Source organism: Rhamphochromis sp. 'chilingali' (genome assembly GCF_963969265.1).
Source record: "Rhamphochromis sp. 'chilingali' genome assembly, chromosome: 1".
Lineage (NCBI taxonomy): Eukaryota > Metazoa > Chordata > Actinopteri > Cichliformes > Cichlidae > Rhamphochromis > Rhamphochromis sp. 'chilingali'.
The window spans coordinates 53309995-53331340 of record NC_137929.1 but is presented as its reverse complement, the minus strand read 5'-3'; the positions used below and the strand labels follow the sequence as shown (position 1 = coordinate 53331340).

Genomic DNA, 21346 nt, shown 5'->3' with positions numbered 1-21346 from the left:
TGTAGATATGTGTACATATCAAAACAAGACATTTCTTGTTCCAGAATTATTCTGTAAAAATGATTGTCACAGTGTTTAGGGTAATGCTGTCACGGTTGACGATGGCCAACCGTGGGGAAGTGAGGAAGAAGGACCCAGGCGCAGAGCTCTGAATATCAGCAGTGCATTTATTTACAGTGAATGGAAAATAACAATAAATGCCCGTGATCTCCCCTGACTCCCGTGTTGTGTCTTCCCTGACAAGTCCGTGTCTTTGTGCTCTCCGCTCCCGTGTCTCAGCACTCCTCGTGCTTCCTGCTGTCTGGCAATCCACACCTCGCCTGGGGACACAATAGAAGCAGCAGTCAGGACACATACAATCGAGGGGATACACACGTAATGCTCCCGCGCCAGAGGAAGCTCCATCGCTCTTCTAAATAGCTCCCCCGACAGTCCCCTAGCAGGGCCACACCCACCAGGTCTGAAGGTGCCTGTAACTTGGCCACAGAAAACAACTAAAGACACATGCACACACCAACTAATAACAATAACAACAACAACAACAATGATAATAGTCCACACTTCTCACGGACCCCGAGTCCTCCAGAGCTGAGTCCGTGACAAATGCAGCCTCTCAAGACCACATAGAGGATAATTTAGACTTTAATTTAAAGACTTTTGAGTACATATTTGAGTACAAAAATATACAATATATATGAAATATAGAAGAACAATATAGAAGAATGTAATTATACATACACTAAAATAAAACATTATAAGGTGCTGACTGAAGTCATAGAGACAAAAAAGGTTCAATTTCATTTCTTAGTAATTATCACCAAGTTTAACTAACTAAGTTGTAATAAAATTACAAACAAGCACCAATGGAAATTTTAAAAACATGAAGTAAATAAACAGTGTACCTGCAATGTTCTTTTATATAAATAGAAGTTTAAGAAATACAGTCAATTCAGCATCACCAAATAATCACACATCTTTGTCTGAGCTGACTGTTCATCTGGTTCAAATCATCTATACGCTGCAGTCGTTCCATTAGAGTTCCTCTCGTGCTGTGCTTCTGACTGACTCTTTGTCTGCAGCTTTGTTATTGTTGATAGCCGCCCTGATTGCTGATTTCATTGATGTCTCGATCCAACCATGAGGGAAGGCTGTGTGCTCACCAGCAAAGTGCACCTTGCCCTCACTTTTAAAGAGCTCTTCAGCATATTCTAAGTGTTGGTAGGGTGTAAACAAAGCAAATGCACCCAAACTATAAGGATCCAAGCTCCACTTCTTCACTATGACCCCTGTGCAGAGATCCCTGACCTTCTTGCCATGAATCTTTTCCAAATCTCTCAAAGCCAGCTCTTTAAGGTCTTCATCGTTTGGACCTAGGAATAGTAGGGAGTTATCAGACCAGGTGTAGGAAGCCAAAAGGAACCCGAAGGAAACAAGATGAAACGAGATTCTGATTGATTCTCTTGCAGCTGCTCTGTTCCGTCAACTGCGTGACTGATAGCCTTGAGTTTGAAATCCAGTTCATAAACATGTCTCTTAACAGGTGCCATTTGGGGTCTTTATACACACACAATGAACATTATTTACAGGAAGTTTTACTCCGCGAGGCTCCTGACTACAGTAGCCGTATGCTCTGACAATCCATCAAGCGGTGCAGCTTTGTAGCTTACCAAAGTCATACTAAAACCTTTTTTAACAGATTTGAGCGCCGTGTACTATATAAAATTGTTCTGAGGTCAGTAAGCACAACCAAAATTCATACATAAGGCGCACTGTCAATTTTTGAGAAAATGTAAATATTTTCAGTGTGCCTTATAGGCCCAAAAATACGTTACTGTTGACTCCTGCTGACAGCAATACAGCCTAAAGTCACATTTTTTTATTTTATTTAACATAAATGACACAGACTAAAAAAGCTAAAACGAAAGTGAGCACAATCCCCCAAAAAGTGCTGGTTGGTTTGCTTGGTTTTACAGGTTATTAACAAAATTTGTCCTGTTTTCAAAACAGGTATAGTCAGTTCATTTTAATATCAAGCAAATTACTTCCATTAAATATCAGTGCAATTATTACTAAATTGCATGTGGCAGTTGTTAGTAAATAATTAGCATTTTGGATTTAACCTCCTTGTACTGTTGTAGGTTAAAGTGACCCATTTTGTTTTGTTTTATTATGAAACTTCAAGTGCAAGTGTAATAAAATGAAAATGTTTTATTTGATATATTTTCACAGTGACACATGTGACATCAAGTCAGCTTTCGAGCTGGTCATGTCCAACTCAATACACAAAATCATTCTCAAAAAGACTAATTTAAAAAGACATTGTACATATTTTGGGAGAAGAATGGAACGAGATGAATAAAATCTATTTGCATGGATTTAGATGGCTTTTTGGGTCCTCATCCTGGCCGGGGTCTGGAAGTCATTTTAACCCACTTTGGCAAGGACTGCTGAAAAATTGTAAAGAGATGAGCACTGTCAGATGGGAGAGAGACAACCTAGATGCTATTATTATACTTCATAAGAAATGCACCTGAGAAATGAACATAACAGGAGGTTTAAATATTCTCCTCCCTGTATTTTGAGCCTGGAGAAAGGAACTCCCCAAATACATTTGCAACAGTTTCAAGATTCAAGACTTTTCATTTTACATGCATAGTTATACAAGAACAACACACAGTGAAATGTGTCAAAAATGTAATGACATCATTCCTGGTTGGGCTCAAACCACCATCCTTTTGTTAACAGCCAAACACACTAAACAATAACCCTAAAGACAATATACAGGAGGTTGAAACTGAGCACCTTTGAATCCACTATCCATCAACCAGCATTGCAGATTTTCTTAAATACATATTGCAAGTTAAATATATTTGGAAACACAAAGTCACAGCTCACACGTGTGTCCACAAACACAGCACAGAGTATATTAACAGGCATTTGAAAATGGTCCTAAAACAAACAGACACGCAAAAAAAAAACAGCCAGGTCACCACAGCCAACTTACATGGCCAAAATCATCCTAAAAGGAACATTTAAATTTTAAAAAAGTAAAAGTAAAGTGTAGCTTTAGCAGAGTTTCTGCAGATAAAAAAAGGAGGTTTTCTTAAATACTTGAATAAATTGTACTTGATATACTATCTGACAATACGTAACTGGACAATTATCAGCTGACATTTGGATTCTCATTACTTGGACGGATTCATCATCCACTGTTTTATTGTTTGTGACATTGCAACAGCCTCAATAGGAGTATCATAACTGGTGGTTGTAGCTCGGGTTAGTGAGATGGCTGTTCCAGTCTGCATGCCAAATATTCTGACAAGATACTAATTAATACTAATAATTTGAGTATTAATGTCTGTGAATGTTGGATAGTAAGCACTTAAGCATTAAAAAAGTCCTGTTGTACATCGGTAAATGAGGTATGCTGTATAGAATAGAATAGAATGCATTGTATTGTCACTATACACATGTACAATGAGCTACAGAGCATCTCCTAATCAGTGAAGACATGTGGGAAAATAAATGGGATGAGGTGCACAGTTCTGCAGCATATATACAAAAAAAATATGAAAAGTACTCAAAAATAGCAGATGTACAAATATCCAATCAGGTTATATATTTAAAGTCTGGGTTATTGCACATAAATTAAATATTGCACAGTGGTGATAGTAGTTGTCTCTGTATAGAGTCTCTGTATAAGTCCTTGGATAGCAGAAAATCAATTGTGGAACTGTGTTGTCGGTGTATGTGTGAGTTCAGGGAAGAATCTATTTGCCAGTCTATGGGTCTTTTTGCTGATACACCTGCAGCACTTCCCTGAGGGAAGCAGGTTGAACAGGTCAAAACCAGGGTGGGAGCTGTCTTTGAATATGTTTGCTGATCTGCTGAGGCAACGGGAGGAATAAATGTTCATCAGGGAGGGGAGAGGGCAGCCAAAGATCTTCTGTGCTGCCTTGACTACACTCTGAAGCCTTGCTCTGTCTGCTTTAGTGCAGCTGCCACACCATACTGTGATGCAGTATGTTAACAACTCTCAATGGAAAAGGTGCTTTGAAAGTTCAATTCAATTCAATTCAATTCAATTTTATTTATATAGCGCCAAATCACAACAAAAGTCGCCTCAAGGCGCTTCATAGATACAGAGAAAAACCCAACAATCATATGACCCCCTATGAGCAAGCACAAGGAAGGAAAAACTCCCAGGAAGAAACCTCCAGCAGAACCAGGCTCAGGGAGGGGCGGCCATCTGCTGCGACCGGTTGGGGTGAGAGAAGGAAAGTAAGTCCTGTAACCAGTCCATTTACAAAGACAGGTGAAACCAAAGATCTCAAATTTGGACTCGCCAGACAAAGCACAGAATTCCATTGTAATTGTGTTTCTTGGCAACAAAATTTAATTCTGCTTGTTGCTTTTCCTTAGTAGTGATTTTTTAGCAGCAATTTGACCATAAAGGTCTAATTGACACAGTCTGCTCTGAGCAGAGCAGATGTATCTGCAACTGGAACTCTGTGTGGCATTTATCTGGGCTCTAATCTCAGGTGCTTTTAACCTGTGCTTGCTGAGGCTGGTGACTGATGAATTTATTCTAAGCAGCAAAGGTGACTCTTGGTCTTCCTTTCCTGGGGCGGTCCTTGTGTGAGCCAGTATCGTTATGATGCTTGATGGTTTTTGTGACTCCACTTGTGGAAATATTAAAAATAGCAATTTTTAAGACTGACTAACCTTCAGTTCTTAAAGTAATGATGAACTGTCATTTCTCTCATCTTAGCTGATTGGTTCTTGTCATAAAATATATTCATAATTCATAATATGGCGATAATATGGGCGATCGTGGCTCAAGAGTTGGGAGTTCGCCTTGTAATTGGAAGGTTGCCAGTTTGAGTCCCGGCTTGGACAGTCTCGGTCGTTGTGTCTTTGGGCAAGACACTTCACCCGTTGCCTTCTGGTGGTGGTCAGAAGACCTGGTGGCGCCAGTGTGCGGCAGCCTCGCATCTGTCAGTGCGCCCCAGGGTGGCTGTGGCTACAATGTAGCTTACCATCACCAGTGTGTGAATGTGTGTGTGAATGGGTGGATGACCGGTTATGTAAAGCGCTTTGGTGTCCTTAGGGACTAGTAAAGCGCTATACAAATACAGGGCTGTCAGCTGTGTGCCAACCCGGCTTCTGCACAACATGGTGGTCCCAGCCGATTAAGAAGGCGAGAAATTCCACACAAGATCCCTGAAAAGGCACACGTGTGAAGCAGGTAAATAAATCATGAAGCTCATCGAGAGAAGGCCAAGGGTTTTCTTTTTTGTTTTTCTTTTTTTTTTGCCTGTCCCATTTGGTTCTTTAGCCGTCAGAATTGTTGTCTGAAGACCAACAAGGATACCCATTGGATTTACTTTGCCAAATGGATCATCGTGGCATTGCCGTATTGGTCCATTTGATCGACCTTTGTTTTTATTATTTATTATATTTTATTTTCAGATGTTACAGACGGGACAGACATGAGTGAGGGATAGGAAAGGGAGAAAGAAAGAGGAAGGAAAGGAAAAACAGAAGGGGAGAGGACAGTGAGAAAGGGGGGGAGAAAAAAATAAAAATCTCCTGGATCACCTGTTGAGAGAAGAATAGAAAACAAGCAAAAAAAAAACAAAAAAAACAAAGCAACATACTAAACACAACACCATCGCATTAATCTAGCTAAGTGTAAACAGCAGTAAATACTAAATATTCAATGTTGTTGTGCAGCACGCAGGACAGATGTGCTTCGAAGTAGCAGCCAAGAAAGGTGTAATTTAAGTCTACGAGCAGTGAACACCCGTGTGCATACCTGTGTGGATCAGCGCGCTTGTATTCAAAAGGTTTCCACATGTAATGGTCTGCAAGAGGATGTAGCGAGCCATAGCCCCGTCCCCCAGGGCATGAAGCAGGCATGGAGGAGATCCAGGCCCCAGACATCCAGAGGCCTCAGAGTGCGAGAGCCCAAGGAGGACCACCGGAGGGGCATCCGTGCCACCCTCATGGGAAGGGCTGAGGATCCCCAGACGAGGCGTCACCCAGTAGCCACCGAGCAGAAGCTAGAGGGGGCTGCACCAGCGTGCCCGCCGGCTCTGCCGGCAGCCAGCTGTGCCAGAGTGAACCGAGCCGCAGGCCCAGGGGCCGGAGGCCCGAGGGCCCCCCGCACCCCGGAGGAGGCCTGACCGAGCAACAGGCGCCAGGCCCCGCCAGGTAGCCACCGGGAGTGAGCTGGTACATACCTGAGTGCCCAGCCCCGGACACCAAGAACCACCAATGCACGACCCCTGAGGGCATCAGTCACCGGCAGGGAGTGTGGTGAGGTGAGATAGGCCTTGGAGGGCCTGGGAGTTCCCAGAGAGGTGGAGTCTAAGACCCGACCTGACATATAGACACAGACAAACAGGCACACACAGACACAAACATGCATTCCCACCCTCATGCACACATATACAAACACTCAGCACTCACCCAACGTAAGGACTGACATAAATGGACATGTACACACAATCACACTCCCCAAACATACTCTATACTCCGGGTCCAGGTACCCTCGCCCCCAGAGGGGGAAACAGAACCCAGACCCAAGAGATGTTACCCTTCCCCCCGGGGTGGAGGCAAGCAGACCGTCCCAGGCTCCGCAGCAGCAGGGAGGCTAATCGGACAGCCAACATCTCCTCCCAGCCCCCCCGCCCCGATGGCTAGCAGAGAACGGGGGTGTGTGAAGACCCCATACCTCCCTCCTCCCGCTCATGTGTAGTGTTGCTGCGTGTTGTTCTAAAGTGCATTTAAAACAAGGGAGAGCATGGTGCTGCTGCCAGAGAGCAGCAGGTGTTAGCACGGCCCCTCCCGAGAACCCTCAATGTCTACATGGATTTAAAATTGAGAGGTGGGCACCAGCGCCAGAGGTAGGTTTGAGTACACAGACCATCCACTGGATGGCGTTAACGTGCCCACCCTCAAGGCCCTATATATATGTGTGTGTTATGAGAGTGTAAGTAATGTGGATGTCTAAGTTGTGAGATAAAATTGAGGCACAGGTGGCCAGAAGGGGACAGAGGGGGGGGGGGGGGGAATGTCTCCCCTGCACCCCTGTGACACACCTGCCCCCAAGGCCCTACCTGTGTGGGTGAGTGTGGTGGAGCGGGAAGAGGGAGGTAGCCGGGGATGGGGAGGAAAAGGAGGGAGGGGAGGATGCCCCTCCCTAGGGCCAGCTCCCCCGCTGACCCCAGTAGGCACCCCCGTCCTCTGGTACCCACCAAGGCAAGGGAGCCCAGGTCCATCCAGACCGGGGCCTACAGTAGTACTGCCAAGGGTTTTCAATGCAGTCAACAAAACAAACAGTGACTACTTTGAGGAATCTACATTATGAGACATATTTAGAGTTATGTAATTTTTTTCTTTGCTACATAATTCCATATATCTAGCTTAACATATTAGGTTTGTATCTACAATGTTGAAAGTATTAAAATGAAAGAAAAACCATTAAATGAGAAAGTGTGTCCAAATTATTGAATTGTAGTGTAAATAGTGTTTTCATGTATTAGTAAAATGAGTAACATGCATTACTCATTTAAAAACAAAAACAGTCACAGAGCATCCAGTATGATATGACCTCTGCCCTGTTACCAAATCTGAAAAGGGGACAGTACACATGTTTTTTTTCCTTTCATTCCTCAAGTCCTATCTTTGCTGTAGAGGACAGTTTGAGCTGTAAAATTACAGTGTCAATAGATAAAACTTTGCCACACGCCCACAGACACACACTCACAGTTTCACAGTTTTGTATGCAGATTTAATAAGACTGTAGATGCAGTTTTATAACTTTTCTGGTCACCTTGCATGGCAATACCAACAATAACCATTAGATGGGAGCAGAGCAAAGGTTTTTTCTCAACTACTGATCTGTGATCTTTAACAGATTACCCGTCACCACCAAACCATCTAAAAAAAAGCTTTAGCATTGCGGAGCTCTGTGTGGTGTTCATGTTGTTGTTGCTACTTCTGATAGACCCAATTCTGAATGAAAGTGTAGTGGGAGAGAGTCATCCGAATGCTGGCTGTTAGGTCTGTGTTTCGCAGGCCCCACTGGTTTAGACTTATTCCCATGAACAAAGCAAGACAGAGCTCCATTTATTTTAACTTGCACGGGGAGCTGATAGGACCAGGGTCTTGGAGCTGCAAGCTCCTCACCTGATCCCAGACAACTCCCAAGAGCCAGCCTCCCCTACAGCCTTTTATTAACTCTGTGGTCACACAAACATCTCATTAATCATGCAACAGATAAAACACTCACATGCGAACATGTGTCATGTGTGTCTGCAACAGAGAACATCTGATGTGTGTGTCTCTATGAGCATGTGATGTGATCAGTGATATGTGTGTGTCTGTGTAGGAAACAGAAGTCAGCATTCATCCTTAAGATGTAAACACTCTGCTTCAAATCAGATTTTATATTCTGCACAAAAAATAACCACCATTTGTGCACCACCTCACTTGTCTTCTGTATTATAACATCACTAACACCCACTCAGCTCCTGTCTTCTGTTTTCATACAATCTGTCCAAACAAATATAGAAAGGCTTCTTATTTTATTTGGCTTTATTGAATAGATGTAGCCACAGCCGTAAACAACACACCACTTTTTCACTTCAACCACATTTCAGTTACAGACATGCACAGAGTCGTGCTTCACAGGTATATTTGACTGCTGACCACAAACTTGGTGTATCTGTTTCGGAAAAAAAAAACAGTTTAAAAACACCTTAAGATTAGGGGTTGACCACAGTAACTGCCTTTGAGAGCTAATGCAGCTCTTTTCTTGTAACAGCAATTATACACTTGTAAAAAAAACAAAGCAGGTGGAACAAGTTCCATCAATAAAGGTCAACATCTAAATAACAAACTTGTGCTTTTGTTAGTATTCAAACTTTATATATACTAAAAACCACATGGGTCTGGCTTGCACTTGTACCTAACTGAATACACACGAGCTATATCAATTTATAGACATGCACACTAAACCTGATCTGAAAACGTACTGTACAGCTTGTTCAAGCTTGGGCATAGTAGGAAATACACAAGCTGTGGGTAATTCTGTGATGGTTCCTGGTTCTGCTATGACAACAGGTGGAATTAAATCAGTTTACCTAATACTTTATTTTTACTTAATAATACACTTATTTGCCTTTGTTTCTAATGTTTATAATATTGCTTAATATCAATGACACTGTTATAATAGGTTTTAATCACAGTTTAGTGTCACACAGGCCTAAAGTCTAGTTATGGATCTAGAGGACAGTCCACATTCGTCTTGTGTTAAAAAGACACAGAGAGGTAACTACAGTAAATTCAGTGATGATGTTTGCTGTTCACTATAGTTATGACTAAGTCACAATTTCAGCAGATGGATTTGTTGGATTCGTTTTTTGAACTAAGCTAAAAAATTATAATTTTTTGGATGAAATAAATAGATGTAAACAATCAGATCATCCACTTCTACACTGTATCTGAAATATTCACAGATACTGAATATATATAGTTAAGACTAACTGACTGTACATTAATGCTGCTCTTAAACCAGCGGTATCTGGCCATACTCTCAGTGAGCAAAGTCACTTTGAACATCAGTAGTTCAGTACATCAAGTCTGCATTTGGTATTTAATTGATATTAACTTTTATTAGGGTTAATCATAAAATAATGTTCTTTCTGCAAAGGTCCAAGTGGCAGAGTTGTTGATAATGTTGCTTCTTTTTCCTCCTTCAGTCTCAGTACACTCCACTGTCAATTGTACAAATATATTTAATGATGCAGGATGATCCTGCTGGTGTTGACGTATTAATTTTGCTGCAGCAGGACCCCTTCACAATAAAATGTTACGGTTACTGTATTCAAAGAACTGTAATCTGTTTGGAATGATATAAAAAGAAACTGTATCTGAAACAAAGAAGATCCTGTTTATTTTTCAATTCCTTTATTTAATGATTAAACAAAAATAAAATAAAACACTACATGTCCATGGATAACACCTATGTTGAACAAGTAAAGAAATAATAATAATGATGAGAAGAAAAAACATTACGAGATCTTACGGTTACGGTGTAACCTTGGTTCTCTTAGTGAGAGACTATCTCTGCACCGTGAGGCCGCTTTAGCTTGAATCAAAGACTAAAGAATAAACAGTTAAAAGTACTGGGCAGTTCTAACATGAAGTGGCCACCTCAGTTTTTAACGTCAGTTTTTTCTAAGTCTAGTTCTTGGATTATTTAGGATCATTTCATTGGATGACCTTATAAGAGTGTGACCATGAATATTGTCAGACTGATGCAGCGGTGTCAGCCCATTCAGAATCATGATCATAAAATTAATTAATTAAATCTTTAAAAAGTGTATCCTAAAATTGACAGAAAGTCAACGAAGGGAGCCTTGAACCTCAAAAATGACTTCAAAATTATGAGGATGGAGGGTTTTGTTTTGTGAAGACCAAATGCTATGTCCTCATGAAGTACACAGACACACACCTACACACACAGTACTTGGATGCAGGGGGCACAAAAATCCACACAGAATAAAATCAAAGTACTTCATTCATTATATTAAGTTATAATTATATTAATAGCTGATTTGTGAAATATATCATTAGCAATACATGAATTATTTTATCCACAACCATGTTTATAGTTGGACCATGCTAACAACGTTGGAAACATGACTATTTCTTTTTTATGCCTTTACTCCACTGGGCCTCATTTGTAACTGAGAAAGAAAGCTCAAAACAAATAAAGTCCAGATGATTGAGCTATTATCTAATGCAATCACCTGTAACATTTGGAACTCAATTTAATTCAATTCATTTGTGAATTGACACCAAATCTGAAGTAAATTTGTTTTCACATTTCTAATCATTGTGAATTCTTTACATATCATTATACAGAGACCTGTAATACAGTAAGCACTTACGAATACACAATACACAGATTTTAACTGACTGCAAAATGATACACGATAAACAATACGGGATGTTTCTAAGTTACTTCCTTGTTTTCAGTCTCACTCAGTGATGGGCACGTTTTTTAATTGTAGAATAGAAAGGTTCCTCTGCCACAGGTTGGTAGATATCTTGTGAAGGTTTGTATGCAACAGCCGTTTTCACTGTTTCTGCTTTGAAGAGAGATAGAATTGAATATGTTGGTTTACAAAATTGTATGAAGGGAGGCTGGCTAGTGCACCTTAATCGTAAAGGCATTTCTTACTGTGTTCTGTGTTCTGTCCCATTTGATCCCTTTTTGAGCCTGCAGTTAAAAACAAAAAAAGTAAAAAAAAAGTAAAATAAATAAATAAATAAAAAAAGTTAAAAAAAAGTGTATATATATATATACATATATATATGTGTATGTATGTGTGTGTGTGTGTGTGTGTGTGTGTGTGTGTGTGTGTGTGTGTGTGTGTGTGTGTGTGTATATTTACTTTACCTCTGTAGATATCTTTGCCGATAAGATAGAGTCCCACCACCACAACCACAGTACTCAGTAAAATAGTTGCAATGATCCAAGGTGTTGAATCTGCATAGTGGCACTTCTCTTTGCAACCATCTTGATTAGTTGTTGGATTTATATCTTGAGCGTATGAAGAAAGATGAAATGTTAATTTTGCTTCTTCACACTTACATAATGTTTAAAATGTTACAAATCTTGTAATCAACTCCTCTAAAAAATTTCAAATAACCTTCTTAAATAACCGATTAATTAACTGCTCAAATTTCACAGCTTTGCTTTAAGCCTCTTTCAGAAAAAACAAAAAAGAGAAAAGGCAAATATTTGTATCACACGTTTGTATAAATATTTAGAAAAATTGCTGTTTCTCACCTGTGAGACATGGCGCAGAGACAGACAGCCAGCTCTCTGGGGATTCTCCACCTCCTGAGATTTTGCACTTGTAAAGTCCTTCATCAGACTTGGAAACTCTGGTGATGGTCAAGTTTCCTCTTGAGCTGCTCCCTATGTGATGCCCATATTTATAGAAGTCAGCTGCGATGCTGGAGGAAAGGATCTTGTTTCTGCAGCGTAGAGTAACAGCATCTCCCTCCATCACAGGAACAGCAGCAATCTCCAGGATAACAGAACCAGCTGAACAGCAAGTGAGTTAAATTTATAAAATATTGAACTTGTGTTTGTTTGTGACAAAATATTACTGCCTTTTTTCAATCATACCAGTGACATTAATGTAGATATTGTTGCTTCTCTTCCCTCCTGCTGTCCCACACCAGTATTCTCCACTGTCACGTGCATGAAGAGGATTAATCGTACACTCTGAACCTGTTGTTTTCTTACTGGTTTTGTTGCATTGCTTTGCTTCCTCTGTCATCTTATATAACACATGTCCATGAGAGATCTCCCCACAGTAAAAGCTGGCTGACTCATATTCAAAAAACTGGGATTTGTTTGGAACAATACGAAGAGAAACTGCATCTGAGAAAAAATGACCAAAAAAACAAAAATGGATTCAGTTTATTAATAAATTAACAAACTCCTGGGTTTTAGTTTTACAATAAAAAACCCAAAATGAAAACTATGATAGCCAATAAAATATGCAATAAAATGTGACTAAACCCAGTACAAGTGGTGATTGACTAAAATGTTCTTTTTTGTGTTTAAATAAATCATATTTTCCACTTATAGCAAAATGATAACAAGTACACAGATATTACCCACCAACTTTCTGATCATGTGCACACTGCAGGATCAGCACAATTATCACTGAAAAGAGAAAAAAATGTTACCAAAAGATGTCAAACATGCCAACTCTTAGAGTTACAGTTGCTATTCCTTATTACGTTTCTAAGGTGTCACCAAAGGTTTCTGCTACATGAAAGCTTTAAATAACCACAGCCTTTTAACAACATTGTTAAACTTAAGGAACTCTTTATAGTTTAATTTTAATGTATAAACTGAGGCAGTACTTACACAGTCTGATGCACAGAGCTCTGACCTCCATGATGTCTTGCCGGAGACCAACCAATAGATGCTTCCTGTATGACCTTTGTGAATCAACTATGTAAAGATTGTAAATAGAGAAGCAGAGCTGTTGCTGTGGTAGGTGAAAGAGAACACAGACTGACGCTTTCAAATCTATTTGTAGCTTTTTAACATTCACCTTTGTTATACTTACATTATACCAGTGATGGCTTAGTCAGTCACAGTAATACTAACAGCTTATAACTAAATTTTCATGTAGCACTACAGGAAAGCTCAAGTAGCTTTAAGTCATTGGAAATCCTCACCAATAAGAAAGCACTGACTAAATGAATATTTTGCACCGTGTAGTTGTACAGATATTAAACTGGTGGGACACCAGAGTCAACAACAGAGCTGTTTTCTCACAGTCTGACACAGAGACAAACACTGAACTCAGTGATGTTTTGCATCAGACACAAAAACAGACTTGAAACAACTCTAAATAGTTTCAAAGCTGCTGTTATATGGGTTAAACCTCAGTAATTCCATTTATAACCAGAAAGTCACACTAGTGCTGCCTTCAGCACAACATGTAGTCATTTCACATTCACTTTTTTATTCTGGATTCATAGCACTGAATTAAATCAGTTGTGATCTACAGTGTTGCCAGAGTTACCAGAGTTATATTTACATGTGCATACGGGTTTATGCCTCCGACATTCTCCTAAAGAGTAGGTGTTAATATTCAGAGCAAAGCTCTATTATGGCTACGTTTACATTTGACCCCATTGTTTCAGCACTAACATTAGCCCATTGAAAATATCCTAACATTAGCAGAGACACTTTAATGATGCAATGATGTTATCATCAGTTTTAAAAGGTAAATATGACTGGACTGCTTTAAGGATTTCTGTGAGAGATGATAAGGATTTTGTACATGAAACACAGTGATCTGGATGGTTCCTTTATGAGGGTTATGTTGCCAGTATTTTAAAAGAAAGATGAATATGACATGAGCTTGTTTACAGCTTGACTTGCATCTAAGGGGGTTTCCATTTCTCCTTAGCGCCATGCGCCACCTAGTGACCTTTGAGTAATATCAAAGGAATCAGTAAATAAAGACAGAATAAAGATATGATAAAAATATTATTTGACTCATGAATTGAATTTTGAATCCCCACTTATGTTATTTATCAGTTACAATGATCTTTGAGCCTCAGTCTTTCTCTCTCTCTCTCTCTCTGCCTCAATCAATAGCATCATTCTAGCTTTGGATTAGCACCATGGGGAAGGTCATAGGACGAGTCACTTTATTATCATGCCTAAAGCTGAATATTTATATTTCTAAAAGAAAGTCAAATATCAAGTACATACGCTTGAAACAAACAAGAAAAACACATTAACCACTGCACCTGACTTATTTCAGTGGACCAGCTTCTAGATATATTACACACCCATTAGAGTATAAGCACATATTTTCAACATGTAGGTCATAACAGTGTACAAATACCTTCAGAAAATCACAAATTACTCGGTATGACTTCATCTTCTGGGCCTTGTGTTCAGCATCATAAACAACAATCAAAGACAACAGTGCTTAAACTGAAGGTCCTGGCAGTCCTAAATATTCTGTTATCTTTTCTTCTTCCTCATTTGAGCACCTCTTTTTTAGCTTAATTTTAAAAAGTATAAAATAACAACAAAATAATTAAAAAGGCCATTGCCTCACCGAGTGACTGTCAACTGTTTTGGGGTCATCTTGCACAAATGATTTGGGAGGCTCATTTCTATTGAGTTGCCTTCCTGGTCTCCCCGTTTCCCACACCTTCAACTAATAATTCATCACCTAAATATTTAAGGAAAAGTGGTTGATGTGATTCTCTGCGAGACCGTGGTGGTATCTACTAGAAATGGACTGATCCAATATACAGTATTGCTATCAGTCTGATCCTGACCTAAGTTACTGGATTGGATATCAGGGAGAAATAAAAATGTGATCCAATCGATTAAATATCACAAAACCACCTCTGAACATCTCTGAGCAAGCTATCCCAGAGAATTAAAGCAAGTGTGTAAGTTCATCTCTGACTGGTTGTAAAGCATTCCCACGATAAGCTTAACAACCAACACTTGGACTACATCGTGAAGCTCATTGAGAGAAGGCCAAGGGTTTGCAGTGCAGTCAACAAAGCAAACAGTGACTACTTTGAGGAGTCTATGTTATAAGGCATATTTAGAATTATGTATTTCTTTCTTTGCTACAATTCCATATATCCAGCTTTGCATATATATATATATATATATATATATATATATGACCCAAAATGCAGGACTCTTTGGTCCAGAAAGTTAAATATTGCACAGTGGTGGTGATAGTAGTTGTGTAGTCTGTGTATAGAGGAAAGTCCTTGGATAGCAGACAATTAACTTTCAAACTGTGTCCTCAGCAGTGTTGGGCAAGTTACTTTGAAAAAGTAATTAATTATAGTTACTAGTTACTTCTTCAAAAATAGTAACTGAGTTACAATATTCTAAAAGTAATTAATACTTGAAAAGTAACAATTGAGTTACTTTAAAAAAAACGTTTAACCCTCTGGGTTCCAGGGTATAATTTGCCATTTTTAACTACTTTTGATTTTCCCTCCACATTTTACCTTTAAAAACTATTTACTTTGCCTTGTTTGGTATCATCCTTTTCAGCACAACCTCACGTGTCTGAATTTATAGTGATGTTTTCATTTTTTACATACTGTATTAACACAATTGATCTAAAATCAGACAAAAAACATAAAATCAGAGTCGAAAAAGTTATATTTTTTACTGTAACAACCACAAACATGTTTAAATGCAAATCTAAATGGTCAATTTTAAAATCCTATGCACAAGTTTTGCAAACAACACAGTTATTTGCACCCATTTACCTTTTACCTTGATTTTTTAAAATAACCATTTCAAACTATTTACAGAACAAGCAGCTGTTCCGCATCAATAAGATGCCACACAAATTATTTGTGCTACTCCAAAAACATAATTTCTGTCCACTATAAAGGAGAACATCACAGCCTGATACCTGCAGGCCTGACAGCAGCAGGTGTATCACTCCTGTTTCTACCTGGAGACAGCAGTCGCCTCATTGTTCTGACACACAACACAAAACTATCCACAACACTACACACTAACTACACACTCCAAACATGCTAAACGTCACAAATCTCTCACATCTCAAAACTCTCTCTCTCATTTTCTGCTGTCTTTCTCTCTCTCTCTCTCTCGCCCTCACTCCTAAAACTTGCCCTGTTTTTCTTTCTCTCTCTCATAAGCAGAGAGTGTTTGCTAGCGCTGTCCTTAGACAGTAAACGTGACGAAACTATTGAGGAAAAAACGCCGCGTATATATTGTTTATCATGACTCTGGTTTTACGTGGCCTATCAACACAATTTAAAAACTGGTATATATCACCTTGTTGCTTTGTCTTTAAGTGGTCATGTAATTGGATTACCACGACTACTTTATTCTTCCTCAGTCAAACAGCAGCACTCATGCGATTGTTTTGCCCCCTTAGCTCCAGGTGTTGTGCTGGACAGTGATCATGATTATCGTCCGTGGGAGCGCGCAGCTGTTTAAAGCTGTAGCGTCCAGATTACTTACGTAGTCAGCTACCTCCATGCAACTGATATAAGATGCGGTAAGCTGAACACAGTTTCAACCGTCTGTTTGTTGAAAAATGGTAAGGGACCACATTTTTTTGTTAGTAACTGTAACAGCGTTGTAACGATAGGAATAGTAATTAGTTAGATTACTCGTCACTGAAAAAGTAACGCCGTTATATGTAATGCCGTTATTCCCATCACTAGTCGTCAGTGCATGTGTGAGTTCAGGGTGGTTATGGCCTTTGAAAAGAATTTATTTGTCAGTCTGTGGGCCTTTGTGCTTTGTGCTGATACACCTGCAGCACTTCCCTGAGGGACGCAGGTTGAACAGGTCGAAACCAGGGTGGGAGCTGTCTTTGATGTTTGCTGCTCTGCTGAGGCAACAGGAGGAATAAATGTCCATCAGGGAGGGGAGAGGGCAGCTGATGATCTCCTGTGCTACCTTGAATACACTCTGAAGCCTTGCTCTATCTGCCTTGGAGCAGATGCGGTAACATACTGTGATGCAGTGTGTTAGTGACTCTCAACGGAAAACGTGCTTTGAAAGGTCATGTAGAGTAGAAAAGTCCTGTAACCAGTCCATTTAAAAAGACAGGTAAAACCAAACTTCTCGAATTTGGACACATCAGACCAAAGTGCAGATTTCTTAGCCAAACAAATCTCTTCTGCTTATTGCTTTCCTTAGTAGTGTTTTATAGCAGCAATTTGACCATAAAGGTCTGATTAACACAGTATCCTCTCAACAGCTGATGTGGAGATGTGTCTGCTACTGGAACTCTGTGTGGCATTTGTCTGGGCTCTAATCCGAGATGCTATTAACTTTAAGCTGGCCACTCGGATGAATTTATTCCCTGCAGCAGAGGTCACTCTTGGTCTTCCTCTCAAGTGCGACTGCACTTGGGGTCACATTTGAAGTTTTCCACACTGACTGACCTTCAGTTCTTAAAGTAATGATGGACTGTCATTTCTCTTTACTTAGCTGATTGGTTCGTGCCATGATATGAATTCTACCTGCTGTCAAATAAGGCTGTCAGCTGTTTACCAACCTGACTTCGGCACAACACAACTTGTGGTCCTAACCAAAGCAAGAAATTCCACAAATGATCCCTGACACACCTGTGAAGTGAAAAGCATTTCAGGTGACTACGTTATGAAGCTCAGTGAGAGAAGGCCAAAGGTTTGCAATGCAGTCAACAAAGCAAGCAGTGACTACTTTGAGGAATCTATATTATATGACATATTTAGAGTTATGTATATATATTTTTTGCTACATAATTCCATATATTTAGCCTAATATATTTATAAATTAATAATATATTTAGTGTCTTTATTTTGTATCTACAATGTTGAAAGTATTACAAATAAAGAAAAACCATTATATGAGAAAGCGTGTCCAAATTTTTTGACTTGTAGTTTTAATAGTGTTTTCAAGCATTAGTAAAATGACTAACATGCATTACTCATCTAAATATATATTAAAAACTCACAGAGCATTTAGTATGATATGACCTCTGCCCTGCTACCAAATCCTAAAAGGGGACAGTGCACATTGTTTTTTTCCTTTCAATGATACCTCAAGGCTTATCTTTGCTGTAGAGGACAGTTTGAGCTGGAAAATGAAAGCGTCAAGAGAAACTTTGCCACACGCCCACAGACACACACTCACAGTTTCATAGTTTTTTATCCAGATTTAGTAAGTCTCTAGATACTGTGGCACTTTTTATTTTTCTGGTCACCTTGCATAGCAATACCAACAATAGCCATTAGATGGTAGCAGAGCTGATCTGTGATCTTTGCCAGATAACCCGTCACCGCCAAACCATCTAAAGAAAAAAAGCTTTAGCGTTGCGGAGGTCTGTGTGTACTCAGCCAGAATATATCAGTACCATATACATGTAAGTAAAAAAGCTTTATGTTGTATAAATGTTTACTTTATCAAAAGCAATAGTTGTCAGGAATTAATACTTAACCTTTCTACTTTTGATCATTTATGAATGAAAGTGCAGTGGGAGAAAACACATTGCAGTTCTCCTTTTTTGTTAGTTTTGGGCCTAGAATAGAATTTAGATCAGGGAGTATCTCCTGATCAGGTTGAGCTTCTGGGTGGCATCTGGGTTAAAAAGTTGAAAATCAGATTTGATATTCTTCACAAGAAATAAACACTATTTGTGCACCACCTCACTTCCTTCATAATCATAGCATCACTAACACCCACTGAGCTCCTGTCATCTGATTTCACACAGTCTGACCAAACAAATATAGTAAGTCTTTGGCTTTATTGAGTAGAAACAAGACACCATTTTTTTTAATCAACCATATTTCAGTTACAGACATGCACAGAGTCGTGCTTCATGGGTATATTTGACTGCTGACCACAAGCTTAGTGTGTCTGTTTCAGAAAAAAACAGTTTCAAAACACTTTAAGATTAGGAGTTAACCACAGTGAGTGTTTTTGAAAGTCAGTGCAACTCTTTTCTTGTAAAAGCATTCATACACTTTTAAGTTAAGTTCAACATCTAAATAACAGACATGTTCTTTTGTTAGTATTCGAACTTCACATATGCTAAGAACCACATGGCTTGCATCTTTAGCTAAATGCATGCACACGAGCTATATCAATTTATAGACATGCACACCAAACCTGATCTGAAAATGTACTGTACAGCTTGTTCGAGTACAAGCTGGATAAACCGCTGCTCACTGTAAGGTATAAAGGAAGTGCAGAACAAAAAGAAACTAAACTATTTGCTCTTCAGCATATCACACACCAATGTGTTTTTGAATTTAAACATTTGTTTTCGGAGCATCTGTTGTGAGTCAATCAATGATTTTCTGCTATGGGTTGGTAGGGACCCGCTGAGGGGATCTCTGCGATGGTTCCTGGTTCTGCTGTGACAACAGGCGGATTAAATCAGTTGGATGCCACATTTTTGCTTAATAAAACACTCACCTTTATTGCAAAAGTACTTGGCAAAGTTTTTAATGTTGCTTAATATTTACTATTAAAATATTTTTAATCACAATTTAGTGTCATGCATGGCTATGAGTCTAAAGGACAGTTCACATTCATCATATGTTGGAAAGCTACAGAGACAGGTAACTACAGTAACACCATGTTCACTGCATCATCCACCGACCTGTTTGCCCGGTAGGCAAACTGCAGAGGGTCCACAAGTCACAATTTCACTGGGTGGATTTGTTGGATTCGTTTTTTGAGCTAAGCTAATAATGTATGATTTTTTGGATGAAACAAATAAATCTAAGCATTAAGATCACCCTTTTCTACACTTTAGCTCAAATACTTACAGGTACTGAATATATATAGTTAAGATTCATTGACTCCACTTTAATGCTGTATCTGGCCACATTGTCAGTGAGCAACGTCACTTAAATTATTTTCCTTGTCCATTCTGATTCTCATTTTTGAACATCAGTAGATCAGTACACCATGTGTGCAGTTGATATTTAATTTATATTAACTTTTATTAGGCTTAAACATAAAATTTTCTGCAAAGGTGTAATGTGATCAACAATTGGTTTGAACTGACAAATAATAGAGGATAAACAAAACCGGATAATTCTGAGTTACTTCCATGTTTTCAGTCTCACTCATACCTGAGCATGTTTTTCAAAGCTTTAAAACATAAAAACCGTATGCCATCAGTTGATAAACAGGAACTTTTAATTTCAAGTTATGATTGATAATTTAAAGTGAGATTTATCTTACAAAAGGTTGGGAGTGATTACAGTTTACAAATTTTATATTTCATTTGCATAGTGTAATTATGATTTCTTGGGCCAGCTGATGGCTTTTTATACGGGGTCTGCATGTTCTGTCTATGAACTGATTCTGAGTCTACTCTCCGAGAGTATTCAAAGCACTTTATACAGCATGCGTTATTCATCCATTAACAGAAGAACTTTCTTCTATGGTTAAGAGCTTTTTCAGCATTCACACTCTGATGGATGCATCAGAGAGCAACTTGGTGTTAACATCTTGCCCAAGGATCTTTGGCATGCAGACTGGAGCCGACAGGGATTGAACCACCAACCTTCTGGTCACTAGATGTTAATGAATCAGCCCTTTTTCATCTGCTTTTACTCCTTAGTGGCTAAGGGTTGTCCTTCCAACTTGCAGGAAGCTGCCCACCTCCACTGATGAAGATGATCTCAGTCCAGGAGGGAAATACAGCATTCTGGTAAGGTACCAAGGGCATACACAGTGGGCTGTGGTAGATTATCCAATTTATCAAAACCCTGGTCCTGGTTTGGCCTGGGGTGTTGTTCAAGGCGGAGTTGGCGGAGATCAGTGGTTTACATATGTTCACAAATATCCCATGATGCCTCCACAAGTTGAGGACATGCTACAGACCCATGATAGACTGGCGACCTGTCCAAGGTATACCTTTCCTAGGATCAGCTCCAACCCAACAACAACACTGAAATCAAGGAGCAGAAAAGAATGAGTGGATGAAATAAATTTAACATTTTGTTTGTTTTATATTTGAATTTTTAGTGTCTATGATACAGTTATGTTACAAAAGACTCATGTCACATGAACTAATGCCAAGAAACATTGATATCTGTTGTAAGACAAGTTTGTTATTAAATGTTACTTTTTTGGAACAGTGAGTTCAGCTTCACTAGTCATACCCAGACATGAATATTGCCACTCTTACTGAATCAAGAAATCACTTAAAAAGAACCAGAGAAGCAGGTTAAAGAGCAACATGATCAT

General features: G+C 39.3%; 1 protein-coding gene across 1 annotated transcript; it reads right to left on the bottom strand.

The window, feature by feature from the left end:
• Window positions 1–1032: 1032 nt before the first annotated feature.
• Window positions 1033–20803, bottom strand: LOC308408862 (uncharacterized protein; the record flags this gene model as incomplete). The annotated part of the gene is made up of 7 exons (XM_080901270.1): window positions 1033–1370; window positions 11477–11566; window positions 11870–12130; window positions 12215–12472; window positions 12716–12760; window positions 12968–13091; window positions 20741–20803. The coding sequence occupies 7 exons, from the start codon at window positions 20801–20803 to the stop codon at window positions 1033–1035; spliced, it is 1179 nt and encodes a 392-aa protein (XP_080757396.1).
• Between the last annotated feature and the right edge of the window lie 543 nt (window positions 20804–21346).